This window comes from Durio zibethinus, chromosome 1 (genome assembly GCF_047325235.1).
Source record: "Durio zibethinus cultivar Kanyao isolate XHJ-2024 chromosome 1, ASM4732523v1, whole genome shotgun sequence".
In the NCBI taxonomy this organism is placed as follows: Eukaryota; Viridiplantae; Streptophyta; class Magnoliopsida; order Malvales; family Malvaceae; genus Durio; species Durio zibethinus.
The window spans coordinates 8,657,226-8,671,232 of record NC_143162.1 but is presented as its reverse complement, the minus strand read 5'-3'; the positions used below and the strand labels follow the sequence as shown (position 1 = coordinate 8,671,232).

The 14,007-nt window shown below is 36.1% G+C and overlaps 1 protein-coding gene and 1 pseudogene across 2 annotated transcripts; both read right to left on the bottom strand.

Annotated features, from left to right (window-relative positions):
- Positions 1-5,486: 5,486 nt before the first annotated feature.
- Positions 5,487-10,050, bottom strand: LOC111312025 (Pentatricopeptide repeat (PPR) superfamily protein). The gene has a single exon (XM_022911938.2). It carries the CDS (start codon positions 8,957-8,959, stop codon positions 6,872-6,874), a length of 2,088 nt encoding a protein of 695 aa, XP_022767673.2. The 5' UTR covers positions 8,960-10,050; the 3' UTR covers positions 5,487-6,871.
- Positions 10,051-10,934: 884 nt separating this feature from the next.
- Positions 10,935-13,410, bottom strand: LOC111311116 (protein OCTOPUS pseudogene; annotated as a pseudogene). The gene has a single exon (XR_016342903.1). The product of XR_016342903.1 is annotated as a protein OCTOPUS pseudogene (transcript).
- Between the last annotated feature and the right edge of the window lie 597 nt (positions 13,411-14,007).

Below are 14,007 nucleotides of genomic sequence, written 5' to 3'. Positions count from 1 at the left end.
ATTGTGCATTAGTGTCATAACATCTCGAGTATAGAAGTTTCATAGGCTTAACATAAACAAGGGCCAGCAAATAATTCTCCATTAAATATGGTAGCAAATTTGTTATGTTATAGGAATGGGATCAAAAGAGGTCTCCTCTTTATTATTTTGTGACCCCTTTGAATTATTGGTCTAATTATGAGGTTTTAGGGTAGACTTTACAATAGAGGTGGTGGTGGGGTTGTATGTATGAGTTGATGAAAAAGTATATAGATAACCATATGGTAAGACAGGTTGATAGGGATAACGTGCACATTATTCACAGACAGATATTGGATTGAAGACATAGGTAATGGGTATTAGGGGAAACCTCTGAAGTGTTAATTATGATAGCTCATAACTTGAGCTTCATTTTTTTTTCTTTTTCAATGTTTCACTTTTCTTCATGCTAGTTGACTTTTCTCTTCCTAGATTGCTATTCTTGATGTCATTTTCAATTATCTCACCAAATATTACCATGTCAACAAAGTTCTTAGTAGCATTTTCTATCATTTTCTCATAGTAAAAAGCCTTAAGTGTACTAACAAACAGGATAGTAGTTTTTTTTCAATAAGAGGTGTTTGGACCTTAACAGTCATATTTTCACCTCTGGCATATTTTTTGAAAGATTTTGTGGCCTTTTTCTTGATACTTTACAAAAAAAGATAGTCTAGAGCCAAGTCTATGACGTACCGATATTGGGTAATGAACGTCTTTACCAATTTTTTTCATGAAGTAATGCAAGTTTATCCAATTGGATGTGCCATCTAATAGCAAAACTAGTAAGGTTATCTTAGAATATGTACATCAAAAATTTATCATCACTTGTATAAATGACCATTTTTTTACAATACATAGTGACATGAGTCACTGAACACTTAGTACCATCATATTTCTCAAACTTTGAGACTTTGAACTTTAGTGACATAACTATATCAAGAACTAAACAAAGTCTACCCGCATCTATGAAGTCATAAAAGTGAATTCCCTCTATGGCTCGTAACCTCTTTTCAAGTAAATTTATCTTTTGTTCAGACTTTAAGCCTTCTAGAGACTTAACTATCTTTAGTTATAGTTTTTTTTTCTCCTTCGAATCATCTAAATTGGGGACTTCAACTGACTTCACTGTCTTTTTCGTAAAAATAATTTTACCATAACTTTAAAATGCCCTTGAGTTGACACGAAAAGCATTCCAAGTAAGTATATCCCACCAGTAATGAGAATTGTTATGAAGGAATGCCTTGAATAGACTAGGCCTGATTTGGGCCATAATTAAGAGGATAAAGAAAATCAACAACATCCTATAATAGATGTTCTTATAGGTTAGTATCTTCTTTTACGACATTCTTTTTGTTCTTCTTATTTAGGGCTTCTAAAATTTTACTCAACTCTCTCTTAAATTTTTCTTGAGCTTTTTTTTTTCCAAACAATTTGTACTTTTTTTTTCATTTATTTGGCTTAGACTCTAATGTTGTATGGATGGTGGGTCCTTTGAGCAGGGTTTTTGGATAGTCGAGCTATCTTTGAACCTTATGTACCATAATTTCATATTAGAATGATGTCTAGCTACAAATTTATGCAAAGAGAAATTATGAATGAATGAATGGATTCATGCTCATATAATAAGAAAGAGAAAAAAATCCTTAATTAAAAATAAAAAATTATTCTGACAATAATATTAAAAACATTCTTAAAGAAAGTTTTAAAATCTATTACTTGAACCTGTACTTGAACTTTAAGATCTCGGTGTTACATTATAATTGGGCAATGAGCTCTCAACAATCTCGAGCTTTCCATCTTTCTAAAAACTCAACAAGCCAATTTTGATCAAACATTCCACTTTATGTTTAAAGGCAAGGTAATTTTCTATTAGATGGCCTATATTCCCAAAGAGAAAATCACACTAAGCCTTAGTATCATATCACTTAGAATAAAGAGGCTTTAGTGGCTCCAAAGAAACTAGTGCGATCAAATGCTTTTGGAGAAGTAATGGAAAAGCTCATTGTAAGTTATAGGGATTGAATCAATGACGGCTCTCTCTTTTTTCTTACTTAACAATTTTTTTGGCCGCGCTATGGGTGGATTTATAGGTGCAAGTTTTGGAATAAAAATTGCTGGATAGGCTAATAAGCATTATTCATAACAGGGCTATAATATGGGTTTAGGCCAATCTGTGGGGGTTGAATGGGTGCAGGTCTTGTTTGAGGTGTCAAAAAGAGTTCCTGAGGTTGGGGATAAGGATTTAGGTATAAGCCAATCTGTAAGGTAGGCGCGAAGTTAGAAGGCCCTATTTTTTTTCTGACTTGATCTTTTCTTGGGCCATCGAATGCGTTGGTATGACTTGGACCAATATCAGTATTGTGATAGGTTTTTTTATCCTAGTAAATTGGTTACTTAATGTACATATAAATTGGTAAAGACTATTAAGAATAAGCTACTTCAAGATTTTTAACCCTTTCCACTAGCTTGGCAAGTTGTATTTTGACTTCTCATAAGTCATGCCCTAATTCTTTTTGGATGAGCTCCAAGACCTGGATCCACGCTTCTAATTGATCACCCATTTCTTCTTTCTTGTTGCCCTAAATAAAACAAATGATTTCTATATTATACAATATTATGATAGATGTATTACATGAATGAAAATGCTTTATGAATGAATGAGATGCTTGAAATGAATGAAAATAGATGATAATTACAAACCTAAATATGACTCTTGCAAATAGGAAGTAACAAACAAGACTTGAGTAAGTATCCAATATGAAAAAAAAAAAGACAAAACATGTTAGTGTATAACTCATGTATAACAAAAGGTATATAACTTAATTTTAAATCATTTCTATAAAGGAAAGGACATGGCTTTACCTATGGGTTATGTCCATTATAGCTCACTATATGTGGTTTAAGATTGACTCTACAGGTTTCCAAATTATTCATTACATCATTGTCCATCATAAACTAATAAGGTACCCCAATCATCGCCCATCATAGGCTACAAATGAAAAATGTTCAATTTGGGTGAGAATGTTTCACTAACCCAAGCTAAAACATGAAATCTCATAAGAGCATAGGCACTTTACTTTCTCCTAAGGGACAGAGTTCAAGTATAGAACTCATGCTATGCATATGTACATGAATGGTAAAATATTAAAAACTTGAAAAATAAACCAAAAAGAAAGCAAAAAAAAAAGTTCTTTTTAAGGAAAACCATTAAGCTTGGATAACACAAATTTATTTACTAGCCTGACTCTCGATATCCCCAATGGAGTAACCAAACTATCATAACCTATAGATCCGTAGACCTATCGTTAGACATGACTTAAAGAGTCATCATCAATTTTTTTTTAGGTGCAATTGATCACCTAACTGAATCTATCCCATTTTAAAAAGAAATCTTAAATTTGACTCAAGTATCTTTAAAAGGTATATACATGTCTACGAACCAAAACTAGGTGCGATAGTACAAATACATATGGGAAAGGTTATAGAACCCCTACAACACCCATCCAAATGATGGTATAGTTTGATTTCTTGTTATTCAAACGCCTTAAAAATCTTACCAAATAATTTAATGTTGGAAGCTATCCTTAAATTATTTCAATATGTTGGTAATAATTTAAGAGCATTCCCTCACCTCATGAGTATTCAAAGAGACTATTTGTCATGCTTTGAAAAGACTTTATCATTGGATTCATTAATATTTAAAAAAAAAAAACTTTAGTTTGTGATAATAAAATGAGATTCAAAACCCTAGTATCGAAAACTTTTATCTAAATTTTTCAATATGTTGGTAAAATTTAAAAGGAATTTTTTACTTAAAAATTTGCATAGCAATTGCTATTTGCAACGCTCTTAATAATTCCAACATCAGATATTTAAATTTTAATTTTATAAAAACACTTTATTTTCATAAATATCTTTCAATATATTGGTAAGATATTTTGCTAGAAATTATCCTCTAATATGTTTGTAGAATTTTATAGGAAACTATTTTTTTTAATTATATTTTTATTTAAAAATCATATAGTTCTCCAATATATTGGTAAAATCTTATTTTAAAAATAAAGTTACCTTTTAATATAGTGGTAAGGCTTTATTGAAAAATTTTTTTTATTTTTTTTCAAATTTATTTTTTATGAAAAATTCTTAAGGTTCTCTAATATGTTGGTAAAACCTTATTTTGAAAATAAAATTATCTTCTAATATGTTGGTAAGGCTTTATTGAAAATTATTTTTTTAAACCTTCTAATATATTGGTAAGGTTCATTTTTATTCAAAAATTCAATTTTAGAAATTTGAACCCTCTAATACATTGGTAAGGTTCATTTTTATTTGAAATTTTTAATTTTTTTTTGCTTTTTATAAATATTTACAAATAAATAAATATATAAATAATCAAATTGAGAAAATAAAATAAAATAACTAAGGAAAAACAAACAAATAAGTCAACAAACAAATAAATAAATAGATTAATAAAATAAAAAATACAAATAAATGAAAAATAAATTTTAATAATGATCAAAAAAATGAAAATGGAAATATACTAAAAATATTGGCTCAGTTTGGTGGCTTAGGAAGGCGGCTACAAGCACAGAGTACGACTCGAGACAAGACAACTTAAAACTCAGCTTGGAGGCTCACTAGGCTTAAGAGGATCGTAGGTCATCAGGTCTTGCAGTGCAATTTGGGTTGGGCCACTACAAAACACATGGATTTTAAGAATTAGAACATACGAAATGGCATCGTTTAGCTTTTATATAAAAACTAAAAAATCTCTATTTTTCTTCAGACTTCCTTTATTCTCTACCTACTTCTTGAGCTTCTCTCTATATAAGCAAAGCAAGTAGTCAGATTTTGCAACTTTTCGTTGAAAAATTCTACCATCACTAGAAATTGATCAGACTTTGGGTTCCTTACAAAAGTCTTCACCAGAATCTAGATATGGTGTTGGATTTTAGATTGGTAGCCAGAATCCTCATCAAAAACTACAATTATTGCTCAAAAATTCATCAAAAAATTCAAAGTTTGGCCGAAAAAATTCAAAATTTCTCAAAATTTTCCAAAAAAATGCAAGAAACATTGATTTGAAATTCTTGAGCTTACTAAATCCTTTAACAACCCTAATTCTTCACAAATCACAAATTCCAAAGAATGAATTCTTCTCAAATCTCTTTGCCAGAAAAATATTTTGTCTGATTGCCTCTATGATTATTGTATATTTTAGTGCTATTTTTCTTAATTGTTCACTATGTTATCTATCTCTGATTGCAGTGTTATTTATAAAAAAAATCAAAGGCAATTTCAGATTAACTCAAACCTAACTTGAAACTGAGGATTATCATTTTTTATTTTCTTAGTTTATCAACAAGCTAACTTCTAATTTATCATTCATTATTTTGAAATAATCTGTAAACTACAAGGATAATTGAAATTAAAATTAAAGATAAGATAATAAAAAAAAAGAACAGATAAAGGAAAATAAATGTAAAAATAAATATAAATAGATAAATAACAATAATAATATAATAAACTAATAAACAAGATAAATAAAATATATATACACATATACAAATAAAAGAAAATTCATGAAATAATAAAATAAACCAACTATCAAGCTTGAAACAAGTTTGACACCTATCGATTTGAGCCTTTGGACCTAAAATCAAATCACACCCATGTGACTTATATCCCAGACTAAATGGAGTGTCCACATAGCTAACCAAGTTTTGGTTGGGCGAAAACAGTTGGACTTGGACTGCTTGCTCAACAAGGTGAGCCTTGTGCTAGTTGGGCTCACCATGATTGTCCAAACTATCAATGCTAAAGATCTGGGCTAGGGTGGGGTTGATGACATGTACTGCTGGCAGAGACTGGGACTATTCCCCAGTCTATTCACTGGTCTTTGCTTATCACCTTGGACCATATCTACTTCAAATTCCACCTTCTAAGTCAATTGTAAGGACAATAGATGGCATTGGCAAGTCGTAACTTACATCTTTTTCCATGTACCCGATTCCTGTGAGTGGAGAACTTGACTTGCAAGCAATAAATGACTGTTATTAACTTTGGCTTTTTCATGAGAGGCCTGCCAAAGATCACATTATAGGTAGAGGATTGATCAACGGTAATGCAATCCTTGAGTACAATTAACATGAGTACAATTATGGGTTAGTTGACGAAACCGAAAATAGGCTTTGATGGTCATAAGTCGCTATCATCTAACTTCATCTGTTTAAAGTCTTTATACTGAATGAGATTCACTATACTGCCACTGTCTACCAAAATCTTTTTCACTTGAAAGTTACCAATAGTGGTAGAGACTACAATAGGGTCTTTACCGTTATTAACTAGAACATCTGTATCATCTTCCTAAAACATGACTCGCCAATCACCTGTTCTTGGCTTTTTTGGAGCTACATCAATTGCCATTACACTATGCATGTGAGCCTTGTGTTAGACTTGCTACTTGCCCAATCCTTTGTTGCCCCGACAGTTACATTAATGATGCCTTGGATTATATGTTTTCTTACTGCTTTGCCTTCATCGGTTTGCCCCAGAAAAACTTTCTTCTTATTAGGTGGATGCCTCTCTTGGTTGGCGAATGGGTGCACTGTCGCGTCACTTAGCTTGGCAAGCGGGCTGACTTTTAATCAAACCTTCCACTCTTTCAATCTACTTTTAAAGAGCAATGCGGTTGTTAGTGGAGTGCCCATCTGTAGAATGGTACTTGTCGTGACGCTTGAAAGGTGGACGGTCATCTTGTCTTACTAGTTGGGGTTGGTGGATGTGTTTGGTTTGGTCTTTTGGATACGTTAAAGCCAGAATCCAGAAATGCGAACTTAACTGCAAGTAAATCCTAAATCCCAACAGCCATGTTGAAGCCCGTTGTCAGCACAGCCCTGACAAGTATGTTCCATGTAATGACAGTTGGAAGAATTCCACGCTCTAAAGCATCATCCAAGAAGCCAATTGCATCTGATATCTTACCGCAAGTACAAAGCCCCTTGAGAGTAATGTTATAAGAAATAATGTCTGGCTGTAGTCCATCAGTTGAAATTCGGGCCCAGATCTCTGATGCCTTCTTGTATTCTCCGGCTTTGTAAAGCCCTTCCATGATAGTATTATAGGTTACGAGATTTGGAGCACAGTTTACTTGCCTCATCTTTGAGTAGAGCTGTAAAGCATCCTCAACTTTGCCAACAGAGCAAAGGCCATGAATGATAATATTGTGCATGGTTACATCAGGCTTGAAGGCCTTGTCAAGCACATGGTGCCATAAGCTGAGTGCCATGTCAACATTCTTTCCTTGGAAAAGGCCTTTAATCAACAAGCTGTAGGTGATAATGTCGGGTTTCCACCCTTTCTCTAGCATGTCCTTCAAAAAATAGTATGCCTCCCCGAATCTTTCTGCTTTACACAAACCAGAAATGAGAATGTTATATGAGACAACAGTAGGAGAGTAACCCAATAAGTTCATTCCCCTGAAAAATTGAACGGCATCGTCAAGTCTGGATGCTTGGATAAAACCATGAATCAAGGGATTGCAAACATAAGGAGTCAGTTTACGACCACACTTGACCATCTGACTGATTAAACCAGCTACTTCGTCTAGTCTCCCTTGTTTGCCTAACCCATCAATCATTGAGGAATATCCAAAGCTATCCACTTTACCTCCCCTAAGTTCAGCCTCTTTCAATATGTCTAAAGCTTTTTTTAAGTAGCCATTCTTACACAATCCATGAATCAAAACTCCATATGTTGAAGCGTCAGCACTGCAACCTCTCTCAGGCAAGATCGCCCATAGAGAAATCGCATCATCTACCTTTCCATTCTCTAACAACCCTCTAATCAATATATTAAAACTAACAACATTTATACAACCATCATTTTCCATCAGTTTCCACAACTCAAAACACTCTTTAATTTTCCCAGCTTTACAGTACCCATTAAGCATTGCATTATAAGTAACCATATCAACCATTACCCCACTTTCAACAATCTCTTTATAAACTCTCTCAGCACCATCAATATTCCCTGCCTCGCACAGTCCATGTATCATACTACTATAAGTAAATAAATCCTTCTCTCTTTCATTCTTCTTCATCCTCTCCCATATACTCAAACACTCATCAAAATTGCCACATTTACACAAACCATTAATCATAACATTATAGGTAACTGAATTTGGATAAGCTGATGAATCCTTCAACAACCTCTCCCAAACCTCATTTGCCTTCACAAAATCCCTATTTCTGAAAAACCCATCAATTAGTATATTATAACACATAACATCAGGGTTCACTTTTCTCTTAAACATTTCGTCGAACAATTCCAAAGCAACGACCAAGTTCCCGCCTTTGACAAGACCATTCATCAAAGTCCCATAGCTTTGTACATTTGGATGAAGACCCATTTTCCAAATCCAATCCAATAACCGCTTCGCGTGCTCAAAATGCTTCCTTTTACAAGCAACCTTAATCAAAATATTATAAGTTTGCAAATTTGGCTTTATCCCCACTGTTTCAAAGTACTTAAAAAACGACTCAGCTTGCTCCCAACGATTCGACTCGGCAAAAGCGTTCAGTAGAGTGTTGTAAGATCGAATCCCAGGTTCACAACCAAAAATTTGCTTCATTCGTTGGAAGGAATCTAATGCTTTATCAGGCATTGAGTTTTTGGCATAAGCTTTTATTACCGTTAAAGCAACGTCTTCTGGGCAGTTACATTTCTGAGTTTCAATGAGTTGGACGATCCTAGTCACGTGGGAAACGAATCGGGAGTCGACTAGTCGACGAAGGATGTGGTGGAAAACGTCGGATGAGTGAGTGTAACCCGGATGGCGAGTTGCTGAGTCGAAGAGAGCCAGTGCAGAGTGGGAGTTTTTCTCTGATTTGAGGAGCTTGAGAACTCGCTTCGATAAGAGGTTTTTGGGGAACTCGGTCATGGAAAAGATGGTAGTTTCTGGAATTTCTTAGTCGCATTGTTGAACCATTAGCTGCTGAGCCTTCGCTGATGAGAAATGATTTTGGGCGACCAGAAATTGGGAGAATCTGAAATTTGGTAGGGCCTAAGTCTATGTGGGAACATCTATGGGCTAGCCACCGTCAAATATGGTCAAGTTTGGGCACAATTTGGACAGATTGGACCTATAGTGGGCTCAATATGGGCTAGCAACCACCAAATATGGGCATTTTTGGGCCGGAGACTGAAGCTTTGCATCTCTTTCAGATACACGATACTTTATAAAATTATATCCCTTCGTCCCTGGTAAAAAAACAAATGGCACCAAATGAAGAACCATATAAACAGGGAATATTGTTCTATAAAGAAGGCCACAATCAATCTTGGAGGTTCAGCCATAAATGTACAAACGTTGACAAATAAGCTCCCAAATTACTTCTTATTTTTGGCTTAGTTTCGAGTTACTTAGACAATTTTTTTTTTCTTTATCTCCTCTGTTAAGGAACATGCTGGGATGGTTTCCTAGTCACCTTTTGACTTTAGAGGCAAAAACTAGTTGATGATGAAGCTTTTTGCATGTTTAGAGAATAGGAAAAAGCATGATCTCTAACTCTTTGACTGAAAATGTTGTTGGGTTAGATTCCTTTTTGGCATCTGGGTAAGAGGGAAAGATTAACCTTGTTAATGGGGAAATAATCATTGCTTTGTTTAGTTTCTGTTTTTGCCTATGCGTAATGGGGCTTGAACATTCATTGGATCATTCATGCACTAAACTTTTCTTAATGACAATTAATACTAGAGTTTAATCATGTCGGTACCCTGTCTGACATTTTTTCTTTCTGTCATAGCATTTAAAAGTAGGGAAAAATGACATTCTACTATTTGTTGATTTTTCGCGTTTGTAATCGGAGATCTCTGCATTTGTAAAGGTTGCTTGCTTAAAACTGATTAAGTTTGTAAATTCTTACTGCTTGGAAAATATATGATCATCTGATTACTTCCAGCAGGATCCACTAGGCCAGCCTGTGAGCTTTGACATGAGCGGCAACAAAGTAGAGAAAATGAACCTTTGTGGGAAAATCTACTCAGGAAGAGAATCAGATTATTTTTTGTTTTTTCCTTTTTTTTTTTCTTCTGTTTTTGCTGAATATGGTAAGAATGAGATTAAGTTGTACGGAATGATTGATGGATAAGGCAACTATCCAGCTCCATCAATGTTCACATTTTTCATCTATCGCTTATCCTATCCAACTAAGCTAACTAAACTATTCCAGCACAGTGTAACAATGTTAGTTTATCAATACAGAAAACCAATGCAGTTTCAAAGAAACAAATCATTCGAGCTCCCAGTCAGCTAAGGGCGCACTAGCAGAAGCCCTAAAACCCAAGAATCATCGAAAAGCAAAGGTTTGACACTGAAAAGCTAGCGTCTAGCTGAAAGCATGTCAAAAACCATTATTACATCATGTGAATCAAAGAAGTTCAACCACGTAAATTTGAAGTAGGATACCGAGTTAACATAAGATCCAGATCAAGTAATTTAATGTTCAGGGAATTTACAGCAATCTGCACAATCCATCTCATAAAATTCATAATTACAAGGCTTGCATGTAAGTGAGGTTAATTAGTTCATATGGAGAAGGGCAGAAGTTTTCGTACTTCTTGTCTTGTATGCATTGATTCGTGACAAATAGCAACTTCAAGGGGCATGAGCCCACATCCTTACCCGCTTCTACAACAGTACACAACATGTCAAAGGCCATGAGTAACATACTCTTAAATAATTTGCAGCCTTCACCACCTATCAGCCAACTCTGTGTGAGACAAAGAAATAACAGGAACCAAACTGATCTAAGGGAAACACATCTCTATTTTTTCTGCACATATTCTGTATGTCCAAGCCTTTTCCGGTAAAAGAGAACAGAAGAAAGGAAAGACTCAAAACGTTTAACAAAGTGTGATTAGAAACAAGAAACACAGAAATTTTGTTATTTGAATAGTGGAAGAAGCATGCCACTCACAAGAATGGTAACAATTTTAGGGTGCTTTTCTTTATCCAACCAACCAGCAAGAATACATAGGCATGTGTGGTTACACAACATGCAGCAAAATTAACAACATTAAAACAAAGAAACGCCTTATGAATCTCAAATTCAGTACAACCTCAGTACGCTCCTCGCAATGGAATGTGCATGGCTTGCCCTGCTTTTGCCTGAACCACCTCTCCGGCTGCCCCTCATCGGTGTCAAGTAGAACCTTAACAGTCCATTATCAAGGTTATTTGGTGAATATCTTGCACTCCTATTCCTCTCCAACACAAATTCATCTCTCTTCTTCTTACTATGCCCATTTGTCTCAACACAGTTCTTCCTTGCACCACCAAATGAACCACCAAAACTGCTCGAATTCCTCCAGCTTACGCTGCTATTGCTCCTTAAAACCTTTGGATTAAAACCCCCTCTCACATCTCCATTCCGTTCCCCTCTTAGCTCAGGCCAAGATTCTGAATACGATCTCTCCACACCATTAGCTCTACTATACCTATCTTCATCCTCATCTTTGTTAGCACTCCTCCTGTGAATAAACCCCCAAATATTCCAAGCTTTACTCCACCTCCATGACTTTTTAGACGATCCTTTCCGCTCCCCGTGGCCAATCACAGACGCACCGTCTCTAAAGCCAATCTCAAAAGTCTCAGAATAATCATCCCTCAAAGAATTCGAGTTTGAATCCCTGGAATCCCTATCTGGCACAACAAGTTTAGGTCCATGGAAGTAATCAACAGTTGCAGGAGAAACCTTTGCATTAGAAACCGACTTCATTTCATCGATCTCAGCCACTACAGCTGCAGCAGTCTTCCTAATAGAACTGGACCTATCAAGACTCTTTCTTCTCCTAGAAGAAGAATCAGAATAATAATCCTTTGTCTGAGTTGACCCTCCTGGAAGAGATTCATCCTCATTAATAGAATTCATTGCCGGCGGATCCTCCACAGGGATTTGAGTATCAGACCTCATAACATGATGAACTGGAGCATCTTCCACAACAGAAACCATAGTGGGCATTCTTGGAAATGTTCTCCCAATCAAATACCCATCCCAGGAAGCTCTTGGTTCATCAAAAGAATATCTTGGATCATCAAAAGACATCCTTGCTGCATCCAATGACATCCTCCCTGCATCAAGGGAAAACCTTGGATCCGTGTCACAAGACCTTCTCCCGAACCCATAATCCGCAATTTCCGACTGGGTTTCTCTGTATTGTCTCCCTATCGGCTTCTCCACTGGCAATCTCGCTGACCCACCTCCATTACTCCTTTTTTTATGCTTCTGTTTTTGCCTCCATTTTTGCAACTTCTTGCTGAAAACTGAAGCAGCTGACCAGAAACTCCCAGCAATCTCCTTAAAATCTCTCCCAGAAGCCTTCTTTGTCTGCGAATCAAGATCTATATGATCCTTCATGGGCTTCAGCTCCTCTTCTTGACACAGTTCCTCTTTGTATTCTTCCACAATTTCTTCAACTTTCTCTTCGATTAAACTAGCAGTAACAACGGCCACATTGGATTGTTGTTCTTCTATGATCTCTATGTCGTCTTCGTGATCGGTTTCACTCTCAGTTTGGTCTTCTTCTTTGCTTTCAAAAACAGGACCTTGAACAACACTTGAAGAAGCCAAATTTCGAGCTTCAATTTCAACAATTTCAGAAGACCTTCCGTTTCCAGCTGCTTCTTTTTTATGTGGGTTCCTCTCGTCGTCCTGATAAAAGAGTGACCAGAGCGTGTTTCGAACCCTAACGTCACAAGATTTCCTCTGAGGCTCAACAATCCCGGAGAAACCCTCGTTTTTTGAGGCCGAAAAGGACTTTGTTCTCCGGAGCTCGGGAAAAAACCCGGGTCGCGAACCGCTTCCTCCAGAAGGCTTGAAAATGGCTTTAAGTGCGGCAGTGGCGGTGGAAGTAGTGGCGGCGATGGGAGGTTTCCGAGAAGAAGAAGCAGCAGCAGTAGAAGAAGAAGAAGAAGGCTCGAGAACAGCGAGACGTTCGCAGAGGCATGAGGGGCAAAAGCCAGTAAAATGCTCTTCAGGGTGGCGGTCACAGGAAGTAGAAGGACGGTGGGGCTGCGGCGGTTGGAGCGGCGGGGCTAATGCTGGAGGTAGTGGTGGCTCCACGTTGGGATTCATAACCGGTAGTAATATGAAATGAGCACTCTGCTCATATTATTAGCTTCTTTAAAAAAAAAAAAAATGAGAATGTGAGAGAAAAGAGTTTCTGTTTTTCGGATTTGGCATGTGAAAACTGTTTGGTTCAAACGGACAGTGAGAGGAAAGAAAGAGAGAGAGAGAATGATGGGGGAGCAACGGAAGAAATTAAAAAAGAAAAGAAAAGAAAATCTCGGCGTAGAATTTAGAATGACCCACCACACATACACACTACTGAAACTACCTTTTTTTTTTTTTTGTTGGATAATTAAAAAGTAATTGGCGTCACCCGGACACTATTGAAACTCACTTCACAGGTCACTGCTCCTGCGATCCTTTCCTTTCCTTTCTCTCTCTTCCATCTTTGCTTTGCTTTCCTTTCCTTTCCTTTCTTACATGTTAACTAGTTCTTTCGTAGGGACACCCGCTTGACTGTTTTGGGCCTACTATCTTGTCTTAAGCACCAGAGCACAACCACCAAATCGAAACAGGAATCACTATGGGTCTTATGAGACTTCTTAAGTGCTTAATCTCTTCCCTTGTCTTTAACTACAATCAAATCTTTTATCAAAGCTTATTCTTTTCGACTCTCATGATTAGCTTACATTTAAGCTTTTGTTAATTTGATCGAGTTTTGGTGTTTTAAGCTTAATTCAAGCATTGTCACAACCTAAAAGAGCCCAAATTTATCCTGGCTGGAAAAATAACCCAAATTGACATTATAATCTCAGTTGGATTTAGATATTAGACTTTATTGCCACTTCCGAATGCATCAAGAATGTCAAAAAAAAATCGAAATTCTTGTGTGTGCTTTAGCTCATCCTAGCAAGAAAAA